The sequence below is a fragment of the Caretta caretta genome, chromosome 7, assembly GCF_965140235.1.
Source record: "Caretta caretta isolate rCarCar2 chromosome 7, rCarCar1.hap1, whole genome shotgun sequence".
NCBI classification, from domain to species: Eukaryota; Metazoa; Chordata; order Testudines; family Cheloniidae; genus Caretta; species Caretta caretta.
In genome coordinates this window covers 16,015,379-16,040,790 of record NC_134212.1, presented here as the reverse complement: position 1 = coordinate 16,040,790, position 25,412 = coordinate 16,015,379, and the positions used below count along the sequence as shown (strand labels likewise).

The window sequence follows — 25,412 nt, the reverse complement described above, 5'->3', positions numbered from 1 at the left end:
CAGGAGCTCATGAGGAAACTTGGTGATAAAGGAGTTTTATTGTATTCGGTTGTATTGCTGCCGATGCAAGAGTGATTACTAGCAATAAGCTACTGAAATGGAAGGCTGAGCTGTATGCTGCTGAAATCCTTATTTAATGTACAGACAGCGGTGAGCTGGAGCCGGTTCGCGCGAACCAGTTGTTAAATTTTGAAGCCAGTTTAGAACCGGTTGTTAAAGGGGTGGGCAAACTCCAGCCCGCAGGACCGTCCCATCTGGCTCGCCTGAGCTCTCGGCTGGGGAGGTTCCCCTGAGAATCCCTTTTTAATTTTTACTCACCCGGCGGCACTCCGGGTCTTCAGCAGCACTTCGGCGGCGGGTCCTTCAGTGCCGCCGAAGACCCGGAGCGACTGAAGGAGCCGGTTCTTCAGCTTTTGGCAGCTCATCAGTGATTACAGATAATTTGTTCTTCTGACATTTTATATATAATTTGATGTAGGTCACATGACATACATATCGTGGATATAGTCATGGAGGTTGGCCGAGGAAAGCTCAATTCCCCATACATCAGTGCTCCTTAATTTCTAATCCCCTCCCCAGTCATACACACACCATTTAATTCCAGCTCCAGACCCCTGCAGTCTCATAAAAAACATACACAGGTAATCATGAGAAGCCCCTGGATTGAGGCAGATAGTACCACTTGTTGCTAGCAGGGTCCCTTCATTCTAGCTATAACACACTTCTGAAGCCACTAAAGAGAATTAAGGTCACACAGAGAAACAGATTCTCCCCTTCCATATTAAAAGCTGCCATCAGGTGGCTTGAACTGGGTTCACCAAGGCATCTATTAAACAGCATACGATGACATCTGTCTGGGGCAGTCATAAAGCTGTCTGGACAGTGATCACTTCTATTTCTGGAAGGGATGCCTTTCAGTTTCAGAAATTGTAACAATGAGTCAGAGTGACAGAAATATTACATGTGTTCTCTCTTGAATGAGTCAGACTGACATTTCTAATTTCTCTTTCCTCTAATGGCTGTCAGACCTCAACTCTTTCATTTATGCAGTTACACTAAAACACAACAGCAGCAATCCAAGTCTCTCTATTCAAGTCTATCCAAGCAATCCAAGTCTCTATCCAAGTCTCCCATTAATGTCACAAACTCAGGTCTATCTTTTATGTCAAATGTAAAGGTGGTGTTTGGGATGGATGAAACTCTGAACCAGCAACTCTCCCCCAGCCATTAAATAATCACCTGGGTTCAGATCAGAGAGAATCAGGTCCTATTGACACCACAACGGATGATGCCTTGATGACATCCTCAGGGGATCCTGGGTCCCGTTAAGGTGGATTAGAAAAAGGAAAAAAACCTGACTCCCAGAGAAGTAACTGATCTCAACAATATGGGAGGGGGCTCGGATAATATTGTAAATTCACCAGTGAAGAAAGGTGGTCTGTTGTTGGCACTTGCAGCTCTGGAAATTCCAGGACAGGTGAAATGTTGCCGTACAGCAGTGTACTCTATTGCATCAAACGCCTCAGAGCTCTATTATCTATTAGCAATCCCGGTATAGTTGCGAAACATAATGAAGTACCCTTCACTGCTCATTGTAAATAAATCCATCCTTGGATTAAGCCATGGCCTGTCGGCTCTTTCATATGTCACAAGTGAGGCTTCCTGATGTCTGGATAAAAGTGCACTGGAGATGCCATATGGTTTTATGGACTACTCGGCTTCAAGCTTGCCCTCTACAGAGCATTGCGATTCTCACATAGGCCTCAGCATATGCAAGGTAGCATTTCAAGTGGCCTCTCTTTAGTTCTGATGAGAACTCCACGGCCGCTTTTGTACAAAATCAGCTGATCTCTCTGGGTGTTGTATTTACAACAATTAAATGCTTGCTTACTTTCACTCAATAATAATTATACTTAACCCTTATGCATGTTATCCTCCCTCCTGCAGCACCAACACAAACCTACCACCTTCAAAGAGGCGAGGAAGCCCTGAATAGCAGGTAATAAAAGGAGTTTCAACTCTTACTGGGCTCTTTATCCTTCCTTTAAGACTGTGCCTTCACTAGTAAAAAAAGTGATAGCAATAGTCCCCGTTTAGCTAAAGAGGATTTGGCTCACCTCAGCTGAGAGGCCTTCATGATCATATGAGTAATAGGGGAACTGAATCAGCAGGACAGAAAGACACTACTCATTGGGCCAGAGAATGAGACAGCGAGAGCGACTCTGCAATCCAACGGTTAGGGTGAAGTGCTCTAACCAGTGGACTAAAATGTCTAAGGTTGGCGGCACCAGCATCGTTACCACCACCTGGTGGCAGGTTTTGAATGGGCCCAGATTCAGTCGGCAACTTCTGAACACATCTACCAGGCTGGGCCCCACAAGGGGTGCAGGTGATTGAATGCCTCTCTTCCCCCACTGTGGATCGCTCTGGGGTTTAGGCATGAGATTGAGGTCTCACTCTAGTTTTCGGAACACCTATGACCGTGCCCAAAGGCAGAAACTTAGGCATTAAGGGAACTTTTTCCCTGAAAATGTAGGCACCAAGTGAATTTAGGCATCTACAGTGTTCAACAAAAGATCACAGTGGAGACTAAAACTGTGATTTAGGCACCTAAATCACAGACACAGGTGCCCAAGTACCTTTGTGGCTAGGGACCGGTCATCTTGTACAAGGTTAATGCATTTGACTTGCATCCACCTCCCATTAAGCCAAGGTATCTCAGCCAATTACAGTTGGTATAGAAAGGTACAGTATGCACCCAACACTTTGACTGACAGTAAATGAATGTGCCTGAGGCAAAAAATCTGCCAGAACCCCACCGACTTTTTGAGGGCTTGGCGTAAATGCTCTGCTATTAGCATTTTTCCATAGAATGATGGTTTTGACAGGCACAGGCAATTCCCTCCCCCCCACTTTACTCCAGCTGAGATTTACAAGCCAGGCTCCCATGAGCAGCTCTAACAGACTGCAATTATAATCCACGTTAGCAGAATTACTAACGCTAGGGATGACATTTTATTTGAAACATTCATCAGCACTAACAGCCACGTCCTTCAGCTTGCCTAGTATTTTGACATACATAGAACCCATTTGAATCATTTCTACAGTGGCTTCAATCCATTGAATCAATTATATCTCCTCCCCACAAATTGCTTCTTAGACTACAGCAGCACGTGCGAGTACATAAGAAAAATGACCTACAATCATCCAGATATAGCCTCATCTTGCTGTAGGGGTCAGTTTCAGCAACCTTCATTTTGATAGTTATAGTTGCTACCTCCTAGTCCATAGAACAGCAAACTCCTCAAATCAGACCCATCAACAGATTCAGTTAGCTTAATTTTTCCACTGACACCAAGGTCAAGCAGGAGTAACTCTACTGAAGTCAGTGGACTTATGCTCCCCTAAAACGGGTGTGAAACCCTCATGTCTCCCATCTTGCAAAGAGAAATTGAGTTATGTTAAGTATCTCATTGCCAAGGTTGTCAATAAGGTTATAATGGATTCCAGTGCGCATGCCCACAAGTTGCAATATTCTTTACCTGTAGCCAAGTGACATTCAAGGCAGCAAAATTCCCTTACCTTTGGAATCAGATGTTATTCCGATCTGATCTTTACAACCAAATGCCCCTCTGATCAGTTTAAGTGATGAACAAGCCAAAGAGCAGCAATAGGAAACAGCTTTTGGAGAATAGTTTCTGATCTCTCTTTAGATAAAACAATGTTACCAATTAAGGGGAGCAATCTTTCATATAGCTATAGGGCCAAATCCTCCAGTGAGACCACATGGCTCGCAGTCTGCCAACAGCTGAATATTTACGTTTTAGCTTTTGTCAGTCATCTTTCCATTAAGATTTTGCAGCTCCTTGCACAGACCCACTTGGTGGAAAAGAAAGGTTCATGAAAACCATGAAATTACGCTTCCAAACACTCAGCTTAAAAGATATTATTACAATTGGTTCCCCCCCCCCCCCATGTCTGAAGCACAGCAAGGTTTCAAACAGTGAAGCAAGAGTGGTCTCTTGTGGAAGCACATCACATCTACAACGTTAATGCTAAATGTAATAGACTAGAACAGAGGCCACCTGAAAAATCTTACCCCTTTTCTGTATTCGCTCTGATTCTATTGGCTCATAATGGGGATAGTTTGAGAAAATATTCACTCAACACTCCCAAAGCGTTAGAGGTTTTCTCTCATGTTGTAAGGCTTTAAGGTCCAGATTTTAAAATCATTTAGGCATTGCTGGGCTCATCATTGCCTAAATTATTTTCAAAATGTATTTAAGCACTTTGGAGCCAGAATTTCATCAACTGTCAATGGGATTTTGGCTCATAAGTACCTAAATCCATTTTGAAAATGACATTTAGGCTCCTAAAGCAATTAGGTGTTGCAATGCTGAGCACAGCAATGCCTAAATACGTCTAAAAGTCTGGGCCAAACTCCTTTACTACATGTGGCCTTCATTTTCTCCAGTCTCCAAGAAATTGCAAGCTAGAAAACTAGCTTTTCTTTCTTATGTTTTTTCCTAAATAGCGGAAATATTAACAGGAGCTATATTCAATAAACTCAGCCTTCTTACAAAGCTATACAGTTTGACAAATAAATTGCTTTCAAAACACAGATTTTTTTAAAAAGGATAAGGAAAAGAAGTGGGGTTTTGGGAGGGGGCATGAACAAGTGCTTCTTTTCTGGGCAACTGATAGGTGAGCAACCTATCTGAAGGATGTCAGACCAGGGTTAGTGTTCTTTTCTTCAAGCTGACAAAATTTTGGCCCTGCTAAATTCAGTTTGGAAGTGGATCTGAAGTGAGATCTAGTTGTCTAAAGTAAGAAGCAATGGTATTAGATGAGCAGGCAAAGACAAAATCCTGGACCATCTAAGGTACATTGCAAAATCCCAGTGCAATGGTCTGAGGTTTGATAGACTTTATGTTCAATAGATCCGGAACCTGGGGCCTCATCCGAAGCCCACTGAAGCTAATGGAAAGTTCCCCATTGATTTCAGTGGGATTTGGGTCAGGTCCACAGCGCAGATAATAAAAAGTAGAGAAGGCTACAGAGTGAACAAACAAAAAGTAAAGACCAAGCCTTGCTTCAAGACTATTCTGAATCTTACATTTCTGAGACCATGGGCAATGCCCCAGGCTGTTCACAACAGCCCTTTCCAATCACCGTAACCCAGACTAAAGGACTCAAACAGTCTGGGAACACGGCAACAAAGTCCAGTTTCAAAAGCTAAATTCCCTGCATGCGCTAGGCTCTGCTTAGGATAACTTTGGGTAAGTGATTTCAGGTTTCACTGGAAACAAACAAGCGAGAGTACTCACCCTGGTTATGTTCTCAACACTGTCCTGGGCCTCCAATAGTACACTGCCACCCCTGGCCAAGCCACTCTCCAGCCCCACCCACTGCTGCCTCTTGGGATAGAGCAGTAGCCTGGAGTTCTTCACGACCAGCTAGAAAACAGCAGCACGGGCTGCAACAAGGGAAGGTCCAGACCCCTACCCTGGTCGGGAGCAACAGCAACTGCTGGTCAGTCAGGAGTCTGTAGAAGCAGGGGCAGCTGCTGCTCATTCTCTCCTCCCATAGTTAATGGTGCCAGGTGATTCTACCGCTCCAGGAGCTACAACAGCTGCCTGAGATGAAGCTTTAATACCCCAGGTCAGCAGCTGCACTTTTGAGTAGAACATCACTAGCTATCACCGAAGGAAGGTGACAGGGCAAGGTAGCTGGTGCACTGGAGCGGTACCAGTGGGCATATGGTGTGTATCAGCCCAGTTTGAGCCCTGATTTTTCCAGAAGTCAGCCTCAAAGCAGCTGTAGTCTGTCAAGCTACTTATATGACCCCATGACATTTCCCCCTCCCTCCCTCCCTCCCTCTCATAAAAATATTTACAAATATTTAGGTCCCTTCTTAAGAGGAAACAGCTTGATTGGTTTAATAGGGCTTTTTAGTTGATTATGTTTGTACGAGCAAGTGACTTGCTGTGGGGTGGGTATAGCAAATAAGGAAAGCTACATCAAAGAAATAGGTTTTATCTTTAGGTCTGAATGCTACAAAAGAACATGGTTATTCTTAGCTCTTGCAGAAGCAAGTTCCACAGTGTAGATCCAGCACCTGGGAAAATCCTGTCACCTGCACTCACAGGATTCCTGTTGTCAAAAGTGTTTCATGGCTCCAGTGGAAGGTCAGGGTTGTGAAATGTTATGGCATTCTTTCCTATAAGCTTGATGAATCCCATAAAGGCTTTGAATATCAGACAGACCTGGAACTGGACTCTATTCAGTAGGGAGAAAGCACAGAGAGCAGAATGTGGGTGGGGAGAAGTGCAAACAGCAGCCTGACTTGCTAAGCTTTTTCAGGTTGCACGGTTTTAGGACTAGATAAGCTGTGATGAAAAGAGCCTGAAGGTCACAAATACAGGGGTCACCATGACCAGCTCTGTGTCTAGGGGGATAAGATGCAGTCTTCAGGACAGGTAGGAGGGAGAAAAAACAGCATCACTACAGAAACCCCACCCACTTGCATTCATTCTCTCTCTTCCCAGCTATCATGGTTGGGAGCTGTCCCATATCTTCAGTAATAGCCTGCTGCAGGGCAAGAAAGGTGCACTCATTAAAGGGCCTACAACTAACAACATAAGAATGGCCATAATGGAAGAGCAAAGGTCCATCGAGCCCAGTATCCTGCCTCCCGACAGTGGCCAATGCCAGGTGTCCCAGAGGGGATGAACAGAACAGGTAACCATCAAGTGATCCATCCTGTCACCCCTTCCCCGCTTCTGGCAAACAGAGGCTAGGGACACCATCCCTGCCTATTCTGGCTACTAGCCATTGATGGACCTATCTCCATGAACTCAACTAGTTTTTTTTTAACCCGGTTATAGTCTTGTCCTTGACAACATCCTCTGGCAAGGAGTTCCTCAGGTTGACTGTACAGTGTGTGAAATACTTCGTTTGTTTTAAACCTGCTGCCTACTAAACTATTCAGAGCAACAGCCCTGTAAGACATAGAAGGGCTCCTCTGCCAACACACCCTACTATAGTTTTGCATTGGAACCCAACCATAGCAACTGATAGAAAAGTGAGGCAAGGGAGCCGGAGAATGCAGGAGGGACAAGCACACCAAAGCAGTGGAAGCAAAGTATAGCCTAGGAAAGAAAGGCAAGCAGGGACATGCAGAAAAGGCTGCCTTTTCCCATAGGCAAATGGAAGTTACAAGATTTGGTTTAAGCCACTCCCTTTCCCCAGAAAAACTCAGGTCTCAATGCACTCAGCTTGTTGAGAAAGCAAGGATGACAGCTGGCTCTTTGGCTGTAGGAGGGCAGAACACTGGCCAGGGATTAGATGGTTGCAGTTTCATGGCAGACTAAAGGGACTGGATCTGTAGTTAAATTTACAGTATGAAACAATTCCTTAAACATACTTCTCTCCCACCCCCAACATGAATCCCATATGGGACAGGAAGAATATGCTCATTATTGGCATTTTTATACCTGAGAGGCTACAGCTGGTAACACTAGTTCAGACACCTGGCAAGCTAAGGGAAACTGTGCAATATAGAAAAAAAATATTTTTTCCTAAATTTTTCCTCCGTACTGTGAGAACTTTCACAAGCTTTTCATTTTTCCCAACACTGTTGGTAGCAGAAATAGCCGTCCTGTGCTTCCCTTTGTTCATATTGTCTAAGAGGGTGTGAATGCTGTCACAGGAGACTGTAAGACCTACAGCTCTCCCTGTATGGGGGCTTTTAGTTCTATTGATTTTACCTGTATCACAGATCCACCGGATCAGGGCTATGGCCCCAGCTTTCAAAGTCTCTAGGAAGAACCCCTTCAATGTGCCAGATCCCAGCCCAAGGGGTGTTACGCTCTTCCTTCACTGGGTAAAGCATATAGCCTCATCACTTCCTTAGACGATCTCTGGGGCTTCAGCACTCCTCTGCTTCACACTGTGAGCTCTGTTCAGCAAGGCCCGCTAAGACAGACTCCTGGTAGAGACTCATACACTCTTCAGGGAGTAAAGTACCTCACCAAGCATTTGCAGTGATATTCAAATAGCATTGTCAAAAGTGTCAGGTTTATTAGTCAATTGAAACACAGCCTAGGAAGTCCTTGGGTTAGCACAGAGAAATGAAGGTTAAAGTATAGCCCAAGTCCCTCCTGCAACCAACTCTTATCCCCCTCCGACCTCACATCTTCCCAGTTGTTTGTCCTCTGACACCTAACAACCAATGCCCAGTGCCCTGGAGATTGGATTTGCCATGGTCTTAAATTCTCCACTGAAAAAAGACTGGCTGAGACCTTCCTCGTATCAATGATCCATTCAAGCTCAGACAGCTAGTAAACATTCACATCTATTTCTCTTACCCTGTCCTGAGAGCAAACTGTCCTTTACCTAATGCCCTCCCTGCCCACTGGGTAGCCTTGCGAAATATAGGAGAAACTGAGGCATACATCGGCTTAATAAAAATATTACAGAAAACTCCCACTTCATAACCTAGTCCAGCCTTCTCAGCCAACAACTAAGCAAGACTTTTGGAAAGTGTACAGGATGGGGGGGGGGGGTGAAATGTACAGACTACATAGTCCATGAAAGAAATGAAGATGTGTAATCTGAAAACTGCACCATGGTACTCCCAAAGTTACACTGTTAAAACCTCTTACATCCCTCTTCAGAGGAAGGGGGGGGAAAAAAACAAACAAACAGAAAGGTCAAAGATAGCCTTTTAATACAAATTTGTAAAACCTTACTTTAAGCAATTTTGTCAAAATTTCTTAGGACATTTATAAAAGAACATTTGATCCTTTTACAAGTCTTTCCCCTCCCCCAGTTAAATACATTTTACAACAATTATACATACATACAATGCAATTTTAATTAGAAAAATTATATTGCACATTACACTGAGACGTACAACATTATAAGTATAAGCAAGTAATCTCAGCAGTGTTTTCAACTTGGCTCTAATACTTAATTAAAAATAGATTTTCACACTAGTGCACCAAACATAAGACATGGCCTGTGTTTTGACATGTTTTATTTCAAAAATACTTTTAAGAAGGCGAGGTGCAAGGAGAGGGAGAAATTGGATCGTTTGAGGAGACTGTGTCTTTCACCTTCAGGTCACCAGATTAAATCCAGTACCACAGCAACCCAAGTTTATTACTATGGGATGATGGCTATTAGGTGATTATGAAAAGCAAATTGGTGACTTCAGCCCTGTTTCTAGCAGACAGGTGACTACATCCCATTTGGCATTGTGGCTAGTGCTCTGAGACAACAAGCACTGAAAAGTCCTGGAGAGCCAACTCTTCTCAGTACTAGATATAAATTTATTCATCTAATTCAAGGCTGAGGCACACGAGCTGGACAGAGCAGAGAAGCCTGCACTGCCGCTGCCCACACTGGCCCAATTCCACAACTCAAGAAGGTCAGTCTAATTTTGGCAATTCACATAAAAATTAAGAAAAGTATAATCCTAAAATTAAAAACTTGAGAAAAATAAAAATTGTACAGCCTGGTTAAACCAACTGGTCTTTTGAGAATTACCCAAATTTAACATATACTTTTACTTAACCTCCATCCGGAACTTGCATTTCGGCTCAATTTTTCAGAAGGCACAAACACTACTGTAAGTAGCAGGGCATATAATGGGTGTTCAAAGGGCGCAGCTGAGGATCGGGGAGGTTTTGCTGTCAGCAGAAGAAGTCACCAGGATAACTGTCGGCATGAACTAATTGCTTACAATAAAATTGTAAGCTGCACGTTTTGGAGGCTCTATGTAGGTTTCTTTTCACATTACTAACTTTATTAAAGTTTCTCACTTCAAATCACTGACAGGTAAGAGACTTCGCCCAGGTAGCAGCATCTCTGAATGCCCAGATATTGTTGCTTATGCCTTCCCCAGTAGGCAGAATAGGCTTCTTCTATAATACCCTTTGCACTTAAATTAGCAACTGAGGCTGACTGGCATCCCCAGTTAAGACTGTGTCACCTGCATTCCCTTAATACATCTTTGGATCATAACACCTTGGAAGCATGTTTTGCTTTAAAATAGGCACTGAAGTGACTATGAAATATTCCAGTAATAGTTTTGAACAATTAAGAAAAAATACTTTTTAGCTCAAGGTGTATCTAACTTCAAAAAGGCACCAGACCCTTATACAGGTATGTTTTGGGAACTTTATATCTGCTACCTGTCATAAGTCACCCCCTCCTCCCCCATCCTCAAAAGTTACCAGGTAAAAATAGGAAGACAAGATTTTGATTCCTGAATACATGATAAATCTGTTAGCAAGAACAGAGAAGTCTAGTTGGAGGTCCCTGAGATGCATCTGTATACTAAGTTAAGCATGCGCCTCAAATACATGGACTTCATTATGTTTGTTAGAAATGTTTTATGAAAGCAACATATGGCTTATGAAGAACTGGATTTCTGTCAGAAGACTAAGATGATCTGTATATACACACACACATTAAGTTTGGCTCTGTTACTTTGAAATTCCTATTTAAGTTTTAGCTCTACTTAAAAGTAGGAAACAATGTGGTAGCTGAATACATTTTAACTGCAGTCTAAAAGAGATTTTAAAATACAGATTTAACTGATGAGAAGCACTAAAAATAGTAACCCTTAAAATAAGTTTTGTTTCAGTCTCAGTTGAAGGAATTTTTTTCCCCTCCATGACAAACTGTCCCAAATTCACTTGCTTTCTTCCCAAGTATTCACACTGTGTAATCCTCAAGCATGCCTGAGCTGCACCTGGTGCAGCTGAGGGGCAGGTGGCAACCAGCTCGTTTTCCACTCTTCCCTCCCCCTACCGCCACTCATCATGGAGGCTCAAAAGGGACTTTCACAGGCAAGATTGAGCTCAGTGTTACTAGCCACTATGGGCCTGACCTGTGAAGTGCTGTGTACCTCCTGAAAGTTGATGAATGCACTCCACTACTACTGTTTTCGATAGAGGGATCTCAGCATGCTGTAGGCTTTGTATGAATTCCTCAACCATGGCAACACACATCAGCACATACAGTACAATATTTGACTGAATTCACAGAAAAAAGGTGTAAAGAATGCAACATTCTTTGGGATATGCATAATAGGCAACATCCTTCCAGTATTTAAAATACCAACTTCATTTTCTTTGGGACTCAACACTGTATGACCAAGGCACTCCAAAAGTAACTGATTCAATTTAACAAAAATATATTCCGACTCAAAGAAAAGCTCAGTTTTTTTCATGAGAGAAGGTAAGCTTATTAAGGCACTAACCCCAAAAGCACTACCAACAGTATAATTACTTTGTTTTCATATTGTCAGATAATTGTATACTTCTTCAGGATCTCTTTACAAAAGGCATTAGATTCGGTACATGACAGAAAGAACCTAAAGAATATTTTGAACATCTGTTCAACTAAGCAATACAAGGTGAGCAGCTCAGAGAGTTCAGAGTGGCTTGTGCATTTCCCCTACAAACAAAGGCACCTTGTTCTTAAATTATTGGTTTCTATAGCTAGTCTGCTTTTGTGAACGTGCAAATTCATGTTAAGAACACTGTTTTAAACATCTCATGACGGTACTGAGAACTTTTATTTTATGACTAGGAGTTGCCTCTCAAAGCTGTTATTCTAAACAAAGCTTTGTTTCAACCAAAACCCACTACAAATATTTCTACCTGAGGAACAAATAGCATTGTTATTGCTAGTCTGAACAATCCAAATGATTAAATTTGGTGATAAAATTGCACATTCCCTTTCCTTTCCATCAAAACTCCAAACATTTTCAACTTAGATACTAAACTTTTTCCAGAGGAACATCATTTACAATACAGCTACAAAAAGGTAGCAAAATGATTTTCATGGCACATGCCAGTTGCTTTTTTAAATTAAAAAAAAAAAATTGTACTCCAAGATTATCCAGCCTTCATTTGCAATACAAGCTTTACTGTATGAAATTTTATCAGGACAGAACTCTGATCAAATTGTATTCAGAGTTCCCTTTGCTTTATAACATTTCACTTTAGAAGACTATTATAGTTTATAGTTAAATCCTTAAGAAACATAGTGGCTATTTAAGTGACTCAGTGTATGTAAGGACGCATCGCAGGTGTACAGTTGTAGATATTTGTATCAGAATCAGAGTCCACATTCCTCCTTGCATATTATGAAGCATTACTCTGAAGAACAAATTCAGATCAAACCCACCATCTGATCAATCTGTCTCATGTAAATACTCTTCAGCGGCAACAAATATCTTCTCTCATCAGGAACCCTATTGCACTGCGAACAAAGCAACAAATCATATAATTCAAAAACCTGTATAATCAATCATGTACATTCTCCGTACTACAGTGTTACAATCTCAGGCACTGACCCTGCAAACACTAACAAGTGTAGAGCTTAGCACCAGATGCAGTGGTCTCACTGACCAGCAGGACTACTTGTGGCAGTAAGTGCTGCTGTACCTTGTAGCGTTCGGGGCCTCACTCTCCCGCCCTTCTGAACCTTGATTCGTACCCCGCACATTCTGTCTTAGGCAAACTTCACAACAAGTAGTGTTCTCTTGGTTTGTATTTGGAGCTTCTCACATGCTGCAGCATGGAGGAGCAAAGGTCACTTGCAAGTTTGAACTAGAGCAAGTTACTGAGAATCCACCATTTAAAGTCTTTAAATCGTGACTTGAGGACTTCAGTAACTCAGTCAGAAGTTAGAGGGTCTATGACAGGAGTGGATGGGTGAGGTTCTGTGGCCTACAACGTGCAAGAGGTCGGACTAGATAATCAGGATGGTCCCTTCTGGCTTTAAAGTCTGAGTCTGAGCTGGCGGTTGGGCAATGCACAAAGCTGACCTCTACGAAATGAATGGAGGGCACCAATTTACTCTGGGCACATCCCCTAACAATCAGATGACAATTACTTTCAATTACTATGAAAGAGGACAGTTGGAGCAAGGGACCTACAATTTGACAGGTTGTGCAATTTCCTGTATTCCAAGCCATCCAGACCCATTCCGAGAGGCAGTCACTGTAATTTTCAAATTCTTGAGATGGTTCAGGATTTTTTAAACATCTGAATATAGGTTTGCTGAACAAAGTTCATTAGTTACCACTTCAAAGTTGCTTTCCTCTCCCCGATATCTCAAGGTGTAATATTTCACCACCCCTTTTCTCCAACCACACAGCCGGAGACACTTTATACACTGCTTACGTTAGAACTGGAGTTCATGGCTTTTAATTCATTAGGCTTTAGTTTTTCTGCATTCCTTTCCTCTTCTTCAGGGAAGGTATCTTGCCAGAGCGAGTCACGAAAACGTTTATCCACAGACACAATGTGCCCCTCAGTAGTAAACATATATTTATTTCCAGATTTGTGCACTGGATTCTCTTCATCAAACAACTAAACAAGAGGCAGGGAAAAGAGAGAAAGCATGACGCTATCCATCTAATGAAACTCATGTTTGTTATCAGGACATTCATCAAATGCATGCGCAATAATTCAACATGACACTAAACAAGTCAGTACACCAAACAATCTTGTTAGATTTTTTGAGATTGGAGGCACAGATTTCCATTAGAGTAAAAGGAAACTATAATTTTGGGGGTGGGGGGGGGTTGTTTTTGTTTTTAATTCTAAAAGCAGAAAAATTGGTGGTAGTTAGAAGAGGACGACTCAGTACAAGAGCTGAATACTTTAAGCATTCATTTTGCACTAAAGTAAGTGCTTACATGAAGTGTGCAGACAAAAGATATTTTTCTGAGGAATTCATAAGTTTATAACATGAATCATTATGGCAGCCAGCCTTTCCCTTCCCCTCCAGCATTGTGCAAGCTAGGCCACTGGACATTCTTACGAACAGGTTAGACGAGCAGCTGTCAGGGATGGTCTAGGACAGTGGTCTCCAACCTTTTAACACCCAAGATCACTTTTGGAATGTAAGGGCAACCCAGGATCCACTCCGTGGCTGCCCCACTTCCCCAAAGCCCCTCCCCGCTCACTCCATTCCCCACCCCCCCAGGTCACTCGCTCTCCCCCACCCTCACTCACTTTCACTAGGCTGGGGTAGATTGGGGTTTGGGAGAGGGTGCGGGTTCTGGGCTGGGGCCGAGGGGTTCGCAGTGTGGGAGGGGGTTCCGGGCTGAGGCAGAGTACTGGGGCCCTGGAGGGGGTATGGGGCGCTGGCTCTGGGAGGTGGTCAGGGCTGGGGCAGAGTATTTGGATGCAGGAGGAAGTGTGGGGTGCTGGCTCCGGGAGGAGGTTCCGGGTGGGGCTTGGGGTGCAGGAGGGGGTATGGGGTGCTGGCTCTGGGAGGGGGCTCAGGGCTGGGGTACGGCCTCCTGCTGGGCAGCACTTACCTCTGGCGGCTCCCGGTCGGCGCAGCGAGGCTAAGGCAGGCTCCCTCCCTACCCCGGTCCCACACTGCTCCCAGAAGAGGCCAACGCACCCCTGCAGCACCTCTCTGCAAGCACCACCCCCGCAGCTCTCCCGGCCAATGGGAGCTCTGGGGGCGGTGCCTGCAGGCAGGAGCAGCACACAGAAGGAGACGCCCACCCTCAGGGCCGTGCTGGCCACTTCCAGGAGTGGCGTGGGCCCAGGGTAGGGAGTCTGCCTTAGTAGCAGCCATGCTACACCACCGGCAATCGCAATCAACTGGTTGGTGACCACTGGTCCAAGAATACTTAATCCTGCCTCAGCAAGGGAGAGAGGAAGGGGGATAGGTTTCATGGCCTCTTAAGGGCCCTTCCAGTCCTGCATTTCTATTATTATTGTTGTTGCTTGCCTGCAGTCCCTACAAAGAAGCTTCTTCCTTTTAATATAAAGTTCCCAAGTTTTTTGGTGGTGGTGATAAAAGTAAATACATACCAGATACAAATATTTACATGTTTCACTGAGAAAGAAGCTCTCCATCCGGTCCTCTTTCGACTTCTCTATGACATGATGCAATGTAGCATAGCCACACCTAAAATTAAATTTAGTTTGGATTTATTTCCATCACATTTGACATTAAGGAACAAAACACATTCATAACTTCATTCAGACCAAATGCCAAACATGGGTTGAAGTAAAAATTAAAATAAGATGAGACATCTCACACTTTAAAAAGATAGATGTTTGCCAGTACTAAACCACAAATTTCGTTATACGGTACTACCCTAAAACACATGTATTGGAATAACCAGTGCAATATAATATACGGTACTTGTAGCAAGAATCCAGATTGTATGGCCATTCTCTGACCAGAGTCCTGATCTACGACTTCACAGTTTAACAACTTCTGGTAAACTGAAGAGGGCTGCCAACAATCTCTTGGTCTTCCTTATAGCCACAACTTGACAAATCATTAGAAATACATAAAGGCAGTTGTCATTCAGCCTATTACTCTAGCTGCAGTTATATTTTACAAGTTTTGAACAAATATTTGGTGGTTGGATGACTTTTCAAAAGTAATAAAGAACAAATTCTGTGCCTAAAAATGTGCAAGTGAAAGATAATCTAGGGTCATTGTGCAACACAGAGAAGCTACATTTCACAGCGTTTTATTTGGCATCACTGTATTTATTTTAGCAGATAGGTCTAAAACCTTATTACCTGAAGTTTCCTGTATGAGTCCTGCAATAATATTAGTAAAATAGGTACCAAGCCCATACTCTAAAATCAATGGCAACATTTAAAAGTAACTTTTGTTTTGACAAGGAGGTAGTCTCAAACCAAAATGCTAGATCAGAGAACACTTAAATATTGATTAAGTCCAAACTTAAACTGGAGATTGGTTTGAGGGTAGGAATATTCCTCTTACGAGAACTTAAGCAAATCGGTTTCCTCCCATTTGCCAAAAACTGACCCAATTCTCAGAAAAAAATAGTATCAAGACAAAAAGACATTACTGAAAGGATTTTTTGTTTAAAATAAATAAAATTTAGAAATCATTCAAAAAACACCCTGCATATTTCTTCCCAGTTGAAGATGCAGATTTCTACCTGAAGACAAGCCAGTTACATCACATGTATATGCTGACTCAAAGAAGAAACCTCCAGAATTTATTATTAAATGTAACTTAAGTACTTTGTCATCTTTCTGAAAAAATATTGATCACCTCTTTACATTTTCAGATAATTTAGAGTCTTTAACAAACAAATACACACTGACAGGAGAAAGAAGGGTAAGGACTCTGAAAACTGACTTGTCTTTTGCATATTTTTCCAGACTCTGAAGAATATCCATGCCTACATGAAGGTAATAAGGATTCTTTGTGGCCTGTGTAGAGAAAGAAAAAAAAGTCAGGAATTCAAAATATTGTCAAGCTGGTATTTATTATGGTGGGGGTTTATTGGAGCACATTCTCAAGACAGACATTGCTAGGCAGGCTATTCAGTGCCCCCACTGTTTCCTGGGGCTTTTCTTAACTTGCCCCAGTGGAAAGGTCCTGCCGGGCCTGTCCTCTGGAAGAACAGATGCAGGAAACTTTTCTGGCAGAGAGAAGCTGATGGTTTAAAAGAAGTATTATGGCTGCCTTTGGACTAAATCAGAAACTGTGCCAGTGAGCCTGAGAGGAGGGGTGGTACCTGCCCTGGCACAGATCCTGCTTCACTGTAACAGCTGCCACACCAAGTTTAAACATTATTTCTGCCATATAAGTATTTGTTCAAGGATCTGCTACATAGGACATCTGAAAGGCGGCATTTTGACTGTGTAAGAGACGAATTATAGCACAGCGTCTTTTCAAAGCAAGCAGCACATACTGTTTTATGTATCTAAAACACAGCTAGCCAGGGACACTTCTGTATAAAAGAATATTTTTTATGGACTGGCATGAGGTTTGCTGCCTGACCATTACCAAATACATAACAGAAAAAGCAGAGGTGCATTCCGAAATCACAACATTTATATAGGCCATATCCTCAGAGAATGAGAAGTACCTGGTAAAGAAGATAGGTAGATTCCACCAACTCTGGCCTCAGTGGATAGAAGAGGACATCTGGTGCCTGTAACTGCCAGTTGTATCTCTCTGGAAGAGCTCCATATCGTTTCCATATGGCATAATAGAAGGCATGGAGACAAATAGCATCTTCCACATCTCCTATTAAAACCTAGAAATAATTAACAGCTATAAACATGTGCATGTAATAAATACTGTGCTCACATTATGCAAAGACAGAGTAGCAGCCGTGTTAGTCTGTATTCGCAGAAAGAAAAGGAGGACTTGTGGCACCTTAGAAACTAACCAATTTATTTGAGCATAAGCTTTCATGAGCTACAGCTCACTTCACTGGATGCAAAGACAGTAATTCACTTTTCATCCCACATATTGCATTGGATGCCCAGATGTAACATACGCCTCAAGAGGGAAGAGGCCTGAATAAAAGCAGAATCATACGGTTACTTCATTCACACCACAAACACTGGCACGAGGGAGCTCACATCAACACATCACAGATCCCTAAATGGTAAGATTAGCATCAGAATTAATTCTTGAAAATTGGGGAATAGTTTAAGTCTAGTGAAGTGCAAGCCAAGTTTCTCAGCACCGCTTTGTGGATGCAGTTCAGTCTTAGGCAGAGAGTTACCCTACTATCTAGTCTTGGCCCTCTCTTTTGCAGACAGTCAGCCATGACAAACTGGTTGCTGGGTTTGCAGGTGACTCTAGGATACGTTCAGCCCAAAGGCATCAACTCCGTGGGTGCTCCAGCCCTGGAGCACCCATTGAAAAAAATTAGTGGGTGTTTAGCACCCACTGGCAGTCAGTTCCACCTTTCCCTTCCTGCCCACTGGTGGCCCCAACCATCAACCTTCCCTCCCCCCCCACCCCCCAGCACCTCCCGCTCGCCACGTATCAGCTATTCTGCAGCATGCAGGAGGAGGGGGAGGAGGGGCGGGGCAGGGGCTGAGCACCCCCAGGGAAAGGAAGAAACTGGTACCTGTCGTTCAGACTCTCACTTGGCGCCAGAACTAGCATTAGAAAGAACATCTCTAATAAACCAACCCACTGTACTACCTAGTCTCCAAAAGACTGAAAATTGAGATTACCTGTAGTCCAGGAAAAAAGGCTTGCAGGGAATCAATCCAGGTGTTCATCAGCTGCCCACTGAACATATTTACGTTAACATAGAGAGGAGGGTCTCCTTCACCTTCATTACAGGCTTCCCGTCTGCAAAGCAACACCACCACCACCACACGAATGTTTCATTTTCAGGAGAGCACAAGGCACATTAATGCTAAATTCTTACAACATTGCCATAATTTACAACTATCACAGAAACAGTGAGTTCTACAGATGTGGGGATGCAATATTTTTTTGAGCCTATGTTATTATACCTTATTAGGAAAACAGGGTTAATCCCAGATAATATTAATTATTTATATAAATTCAGGGCCTAATCCTACTCTCACATCAATGGGAGCCTTACCACTGACAACAGGGGTAAGACTGGGCCCGAAACGAGCATGTATAGTACTGTTTCTCTCTCTCGCACTCACCCATACACCCTTCCCTCCCTCTGGGATGGTTTGTCTTTTTTCACTACTGTCCCAAGTAGTAAATACTGGTTTAAATGTACAGTGATTTACCATTTCTCTTCTCCTCTCCCCCATCAATTGATCTATATAAGAGTACTTATTGGTGCAAATTTCAAACCAATTTAAAAACAACAGTTGCCAGATAATTCCACCAAGGAAAATTTTTCTTTGAGAGCACATCTTCTCCAAAGAGAGCAACTGACACTATACAACTCATCACCCAGCACTGGAGCGTTTGTAAATTTAAGAAAATGATAGCTATGGGAAACATACCCTCTTCTTAAGTAGTTCTGAATACTTCGATATGCATCATTGAACATCTCTAGGTCTTCCTTTTCTCCAAAAAGGATGTAAGACTTCAATAGATACTCAAAGAAGGAGTCCAAACCCGCTCCTAAGCCACTTTGTTTTCCAACCCAGTGGCCAGTTTGAATATTCACGACATTTCCTTCAGGGATAGACAGACAGAAAGACAAAGATTTATGTCAAACATTTCCTGGTGCATATTTTAGTTGGAAGCACAAGCGACAACTCATTTTTAAAGTCCCAATCCATGATCTGCACATATTCAAGTTACAAAATAACTTTAAGGAAAAAGTATTGCCAAGAAGTTAATGTTTGTTTGCTCAAGGAACTAATTATCATCAAGCTTAGTACTCTCATGCAGTTATTCGAAGACTGAAGGTCCTATCCTGCAGCCTTTACTCACATGCTATTTTAATTTATGTTAATAGGGCCTACACATGTAGGAACTTCAAGTTTGTGCCATACTCAAACTGATTTCACAATTGTGGGGTTTTTTTGAAAAATCCAACCATCAGGGGTTTGTGTCCTCGATCTCTGATGCTTTCCCTGTACATCCACAGAATATCACAGACAGATAAAAAGCGTACATATGTAGAGAGCCCACAATATCAAAGTCAGATAGAAGATAAGTGGTGCCCTTTATATACTGGAGAATGTGTGAAGCACTACTGTGCAAGAAGTCGGGTATCTAAAAATAGAAGGATGGGAGACAAGACAGTTAATACATCCTGTTCTGGCTGAAGTGACTAAGACATCTGGAAATCACATAGGAGCATTGACTACCTAATAGTCCAGTGTCATTGCTCCTAAGACTCCACAGTGCTTTAACAGCTCGCCGTGCCACCCATTCAAATGTGGAATCTCCAAGCAGCCGGCTAAGAATGCCAAACTCCACCAACAAAGAGCCAGCTCCTGCAGTACAGGTCTCATTATTGCTGTCAGGAGGGACTCCCTTCTTTAGATTCACCTGTGAAACAGATACAAGGAGCTTCAGTTGCATGACACGTTGAGCAACGAGTGCTACAATGTTCTAAGTTCCACTCTTAGCTGTATTAAAGACGCCATGGTTTTTTTAATGGAGTGTGCATTAGTTACATAAAGCAAGAAGAGATCAACTTCCCACCACTTGAAGCAAGAGCTGAATGTATTGCAATCCAAGTTCAAACTTTGGTCCCTAAAATTAGATGCCTAAGTGGGATTCATATGCCTAAGTAAAGAGCCCCTAATTTTCAGAAGTGCTCAGCGCACAACTACTAAACTGCAAGTGCTCAGCACCTATGCAATTCAGGTGCTTAATTTTGTGCATTTAGGTTTGTAAACTGTGAATTACAGCTTTAATCTTCGGTGCACCTGAACTTGTTCCCTTGTTCCTGGGAATGAAAGGACACTGGCAATCTCTTTATACTACATACATTGTTATGTACACGTCCATACTACATGCAGTAGATGCAAACATAACAGCTCGAAAAATAATTACAATAATCCTTTAAAATTAATTTGGTTGTTGTGAAGAAGAGAAATACATCCCAATAAAGAGGGCTCAGCCAGGACACCACATTTCAGCTGCAGAATAGGTGTGCCGTTCTGAAGTTGCAACGTTGTAGCTAGAAACAATTGCCTAAATGACGAGCTAATCTTCTGCCATGAATGCATCATCTTTCACAGGAAAATCATCTTACTGCAGTATCCACATTTGAGTCCATGACTACTTTATGGCAGAGATAATGTTCTCATTCTCAAAGCACAATTTAGTGGGAATCTCATAATTCTGCACAAGAAATTAGCTTTCACACTCAAATAAGGAATCTCAATGGCAGCGATAACTTAAACCTGCAGCAGCTGCAAGAGGCCCTCACAAATGGCTTACAGTTTTATCTGCACAAGAGAGCCAAGAAACAAATGGCCATCAAGATAGGATTGCCATCTCCGCCCTATAAGAATTCTCTCCAGAAAAAGAAACCCATTAGCTAGAGGGCACTATGGGGTAATCCTGGGCTCCTGCTACCCACCATACTGCATTCATTCTGCAAAACAGTCAGTGCAGCACTATTAACAAGTACTAAATTCCAGGCCTTGAAAATGTACTTGATACCTGCAAGCCCAAGGACTAAGCTTAATAGCCAGAGTGAAAGACAACTGACCGGCCATAGTTTCGCGCGCACGCACACAGAGTGTAAAGAAACAGCTGTTCTGTTCATGCACCATTAAATTAATCTTATTGAACAGGACGTTAACTGGCAATAAGTTATTTTTTAAAAAACCCACAAACCTCTTGTTCATGCCCTACTCATTAACCTTTCTTGGCTTCAGTCCACCTCTTCATGTCTATCACAAGATAAATTTACCTGTGCTGTCTTCAGTTCCTACCCCCACTCCCTCATTTCCTGGCTGCCATGATGGTGGTGGAGACTCAAGGGGTATCTCCTCTACTCTTCTCCTCTCCCAGCCTTCACTCAGGAGTGCTTCCTCTGGGGAAGCTCCTGAGCAGCATTATATGGATGTACTGGACTTTCCCAAGAGCAACCCATCAGAGTGAAACGGTCCCAAATCCTTGTCAATTTCATTGCTGCCCACAATGTTCTGAACAGCAAAAACTAACAAGACACTTGTCAGACAGGCTGTAACAAGGTGAAAGTGAAAACTGACAACAGATCTGGTTGCAAAAAGTGTAATAAGAATTCTTCCCTTGCTCCAGGATTTTAAGAATGTCAATATTCAGAAAGTTCTGAACAGCTATATAGTTGGCCAAAACATGGGAGTAAGTTTCCACAAAAAAAATCAAAGTTTTTCGTGTTCTTTCCTTAGCCTCCATCCCAGTTTCAAACAGATGAACCTGGCAAAAATGTCAATTTGCAGACTCAGGGGAAAAAAAGACTGCATTGATTTACTATTCAGCATTGGAATGTTTCCTTTGCAACACTGAAGACTAGAAACATTTTAAGCAAAAGTCTGGATTCTGCAGATGTTGATGGCAGTCGCCCCATAAGCCTTTCAACTTGCCACAGGCGAGTAGATTTTTCTAACTCAGCTAAGTTCATTTAAGTGATATATATATATAAAAAAGGAAGTAAGTATGTCAGTGGTAAGCCAACTGCCACGCATTACCTCTCATTTTAGAATGTTGATATAATACATAATAATGTAAACTAATTTAATGTCCAGGCTTCTATTCTGGATGTGCATTATTTTGGTATTAATTCACTGATGCTACTGAAGTAACTCTACAGACATGCCTCCCTGCATGATAACAGTTAATTTTAGTTGGGACCTTCTGTCTGTATCAGTAACTTAAGATATTTAATGTATACAGTACTTTAAAGTCAACACGTAGCACCTTGAGTAATGAGGAAGAGTTAGAAATAAGTCTGTACAGTTTGGCTAGAGTAAAGGAGAAGGTAACTACCTACTCTACATTCTGTGAACAAAAAAAGTTTAAGCATATCAGAGAAGTTTTTAATCTTTAGCCTGGCATCTACAGAGTGGAAAAGTGGGCTCAAAACAAATCTGCATAGTACTGGAAAATATAGTAAGTCACATTTGATGCCAAGAGCTGTACCTTTTAGACAAAAGAAAAAGTTCACTACTGTAAAAAGTAGAAGTTGCAGTTCCTTACAAAGACAAGTAGAAGGAAGTTACCCCCGTATATCAAAATAGATTGTATCACACCTACCCGAGGATAGGGAATTCCTGTTTTGGTGTTCTCAAAGGCAGGTAGCAGCCTCACTGCCAGGTCACGAGCCATATGTAAGAGTTCATCATCATAATCTTTAATGGTCATGTCACCAAAGGGTTGCTTGGTATCTGTAATTATTATGTGGGCAGAAAGCAGACTTCCCAAAACCCTATTGGAAAAGAGATTGCAGAACCTTAAAAAAAAAAATCTACAGAATTCGCAATATGACCTCTAATATCCTGCCTCTTGCAGTGTGGCCAATACCGAATGCTCCAAAAAACACTGGTAAAACTCCATCAGTCTGAAGGTCCTACCATAGCTGTCTTATTGAATTTCAGTTAGCTAAGACTGGATGCAGTTATCTCAACATCTCCATTCACAATACGTGAATTTTCTCTTTAGTTTTACTATACCAACAGATTTAGTTAAACTGGGAGAACATTTATAAGAATCTTGGCACACAGTGCCTTTTAATAAGCTTCAAAAAGGAAGCATCAGTGAGAGAGGTGAAGGACTATTACATATGTTGAAAAAGAGGAGTGATTCAGAGAGGACGTAACCCACTGCAAAGCTGTAATGAGTTGGGAGGAAGAAGGTGGCATCCTTTCTCTCTCACACGCATACACACAACCCACCCGGCCCCCCCACATTCCTGCATCATTAAAGTCAAAGTATACAGTGCAGAAGGAAAAAGGAATAACTTCAGTCCTGGGCTGCAGAGCCTCATTTGGGATTCACAGACCAAGCATAAGGAATGGAGAGCTTGCACTCTTGGAAAGAGCCCTAGAACTCCCTCCCTCAGAATTTGATTAGGTAGGGACTTTTGCTCTTCTGTTAGTACAGCTCCACCTTGATACAGTGTCAGCATCTGCAAGATCAAATGAAACAGGGCTATGCACCACATCAAAAGTTTTTTTTTTAAAAGATTTTTTAAAAGCAGGTTAGAGAGCAGAATGTGTCTTCCCACAATGTTAATTCACTCAAGAGAAGACACAATAAAATGAGATTGTAATGGAATTATAAATGAGGACAAAAATATCCAAACTTAACCCACGTGAGACCTTGCCTGAAATACCAGTTATACCAAAATTAATTTTTATTCTGATTTTGTGTAAGATAGTAGTCAATATCAATCCATTGGTCCCAACTAGGTAATATTTAGGACTCCTGCACAGCATATATTTTTCAAATGTCTGGGAGAAGAAACAAAACGAGAGAAGAGAGGAATTGTAGCGTTGGGAAATATCAAGGTTCCTTCCCCACTCTGAACTCTAGGGTACAGATGTGGGGACCTGCACGAAAACCTCCTAAGCTTACTTTTACCAGCTTAGGTTAAAACTTCCCCAAGGTACAAACTATTTTACCTTTTGCCCCTGGACTTTCGCTGCCACCACCACCAAACGTCTAACCGGTTTTATTTTCTAGGAAAGAGCCCGTTTGGAAACATCTTTCCCCCCCAAAATCTTCACCAAAACCTTGCACCCCCCTTCCTAGGGAAGGTTTGATAAAAATCCTCACCAATTTGCATAGGTGACCACAGACCCAAACCCTTGGATCTTAACAATGAAAAAGCATTCAGTTTCTTAAAAAGAAGAATTTTAATAGAAGAAAAAGTAAAAAGAATCACTTCTGTAAAATCAGGAGGGTAAATACCTTACAGGGTAATTAGATTCAAAACAGAGAATCCCTCTAGGCAAAACCTTAAGTTACAAAAAAACACAAAAAGATAGGAATATCCATTCCATTCTGCACAGCTTATTTTATCAGCCATTTAAACAAACAGAATCTAACACATATCTAGCTAGATTACTTACTAAGTTTTAAGACTCCATTCCTGTTCTGTCCCCCGCAAAAGCATCACACAGACAGACCCAGCCCCTTTGTTTCTCCCCCACTCCAGCTTTGAAAGTATCTTGTCTCCTCATTGGTCATTTTGGTCAGGTGCCAGCGAGGTTATCCTAGCTTCTTAACCCTTTACAGGTGAAAGGGTTTTTCCTCTGGCCAGGAGGGATTTTAAAGGGGTTTACCCGTCCCTTTATATTTATAACAGGAAATTATTTTTCTTTTCATTTGCACGGTTTGCAGATTATAGATTACAGTAAATGGCACTGCTGAACTTCAGTTATACTGGAGTGTTACTTTGATGTGGGGATTTCAGTTATGCTAAGCCTGTCTACAGTATATTGACAGGAACCCCTTTTTAGGGAGCGCAACAACATATTTTATATCAATACACTGAATAAACTCTCCAAAAAAGTGTTCAGCTGTCCAAATAGTGTCTTGCAGTTTGAAATGACTAAGCAAGCAGCATTAAAAGTTATTCAATAAGAAGAACAGTTAAAAGAAAGACTGCCTTAAAAAGTGATCTCCACAGCACACCTGCCTTTTGTTTTACCCCTGACACTTAAAGAAACAATAGTGTCACTTGAAAGATAGTTCACTGAGTACACCTTCTAGTCACTCTGAGACTAAGGATGCCTAGTGAACAATTAGGAAGCAATGAAGTTTTTGGGACCAGTAAGTTTCTTCTTGAGCAAAGAAACCTCTCTGAATCATTCCCACACACATGTAAAACCTCGGTTACTTAATCAGATATTTATGACCACATACCTGATTGTTGCCTCAAAGACTTGAACTGTAGAGTCTGTGTCAAATGAGACTGTGTCAATCACTAACTTCACCGCCTTCTGGAACTCTGAAGAATTTCCCATTACCTTTAACATTGAAGAATAATATTAAAGAACATAGAGGGGTCTATCAGCTTATTGCACAGAGGAAAAAAGAATTCATGCAGATTTTATTTTAAGCCACAAAGGTCAGTCATCTGGGTAGAGAATAGTGGCTTTGATATTCATAGTCAGTGTTTCTATTTATAAACACTAACTTGTCCCCTTTCCTCTGTACAACACCTTTTTGAAACTTAT

The 25,412-nt window shown here is 42.1% G+C and overlaps 1 protein-coding gene across 1 annotated transcript in view; it reads right to left on the bottom strand.

Moving 5' to 3' along the window:
* Positions 1 to 8,714: 8,714 nt before the first annotated feature.
* EDEM1 (ER degradation enhancing alpha-mannosidase like protein 1) overlaps positions 8,715 to 25,412 on the bottom strand; it is a 28,060-nt gene continuing 11,362 nt past the window's right edge. Inside the window, exons 3-12 of the mRNA XM_048857381.2 lie at positions 25,099 to 25,202; positions 22,486 to 22,657; positions 19,599 to 19,782; positions 18,783 to 18,957; positions 18,021 to 18,141; positions 16,913 to 17,083; positions 16,177 to 16,250; positions 14,859 to 14,955; positions 13,206 to 13,394; positions 8,715 to 12,279 (exon numbers count right to left, since the gene is read on the bottom strand). Coding sequence (XP_048713338.1) covers positions 12,190 to 12,279; positions 13,206 to 13,394; positions 14,859 to 14,955; positions 16,177 to 16,250; positions 16,913 to 17,083; positions 18,021 to 18,141; positions 18,783 to 18,957; positions 19,599 to 19,782; positions 22,486 to 22,657; positions 25,099 to 25,202 — 1,377 coding nt within the window. The 3' untranslated portion in view covers positions 8,715 to 12,189. The remainder of the gene's footprint in view (positions 12,280 to 13,205; positions 13,395 to 14,858; positions 14,956 to 16,176; positions 16,251 to 16,912; positions 17,084 to 18,020; positions 18,142 to 18,782; positions 18,958 to 19,598; positions 19,783 to 22,485; positions 22,658 to 25,098; positions 25,203 to 25,412) is intronic.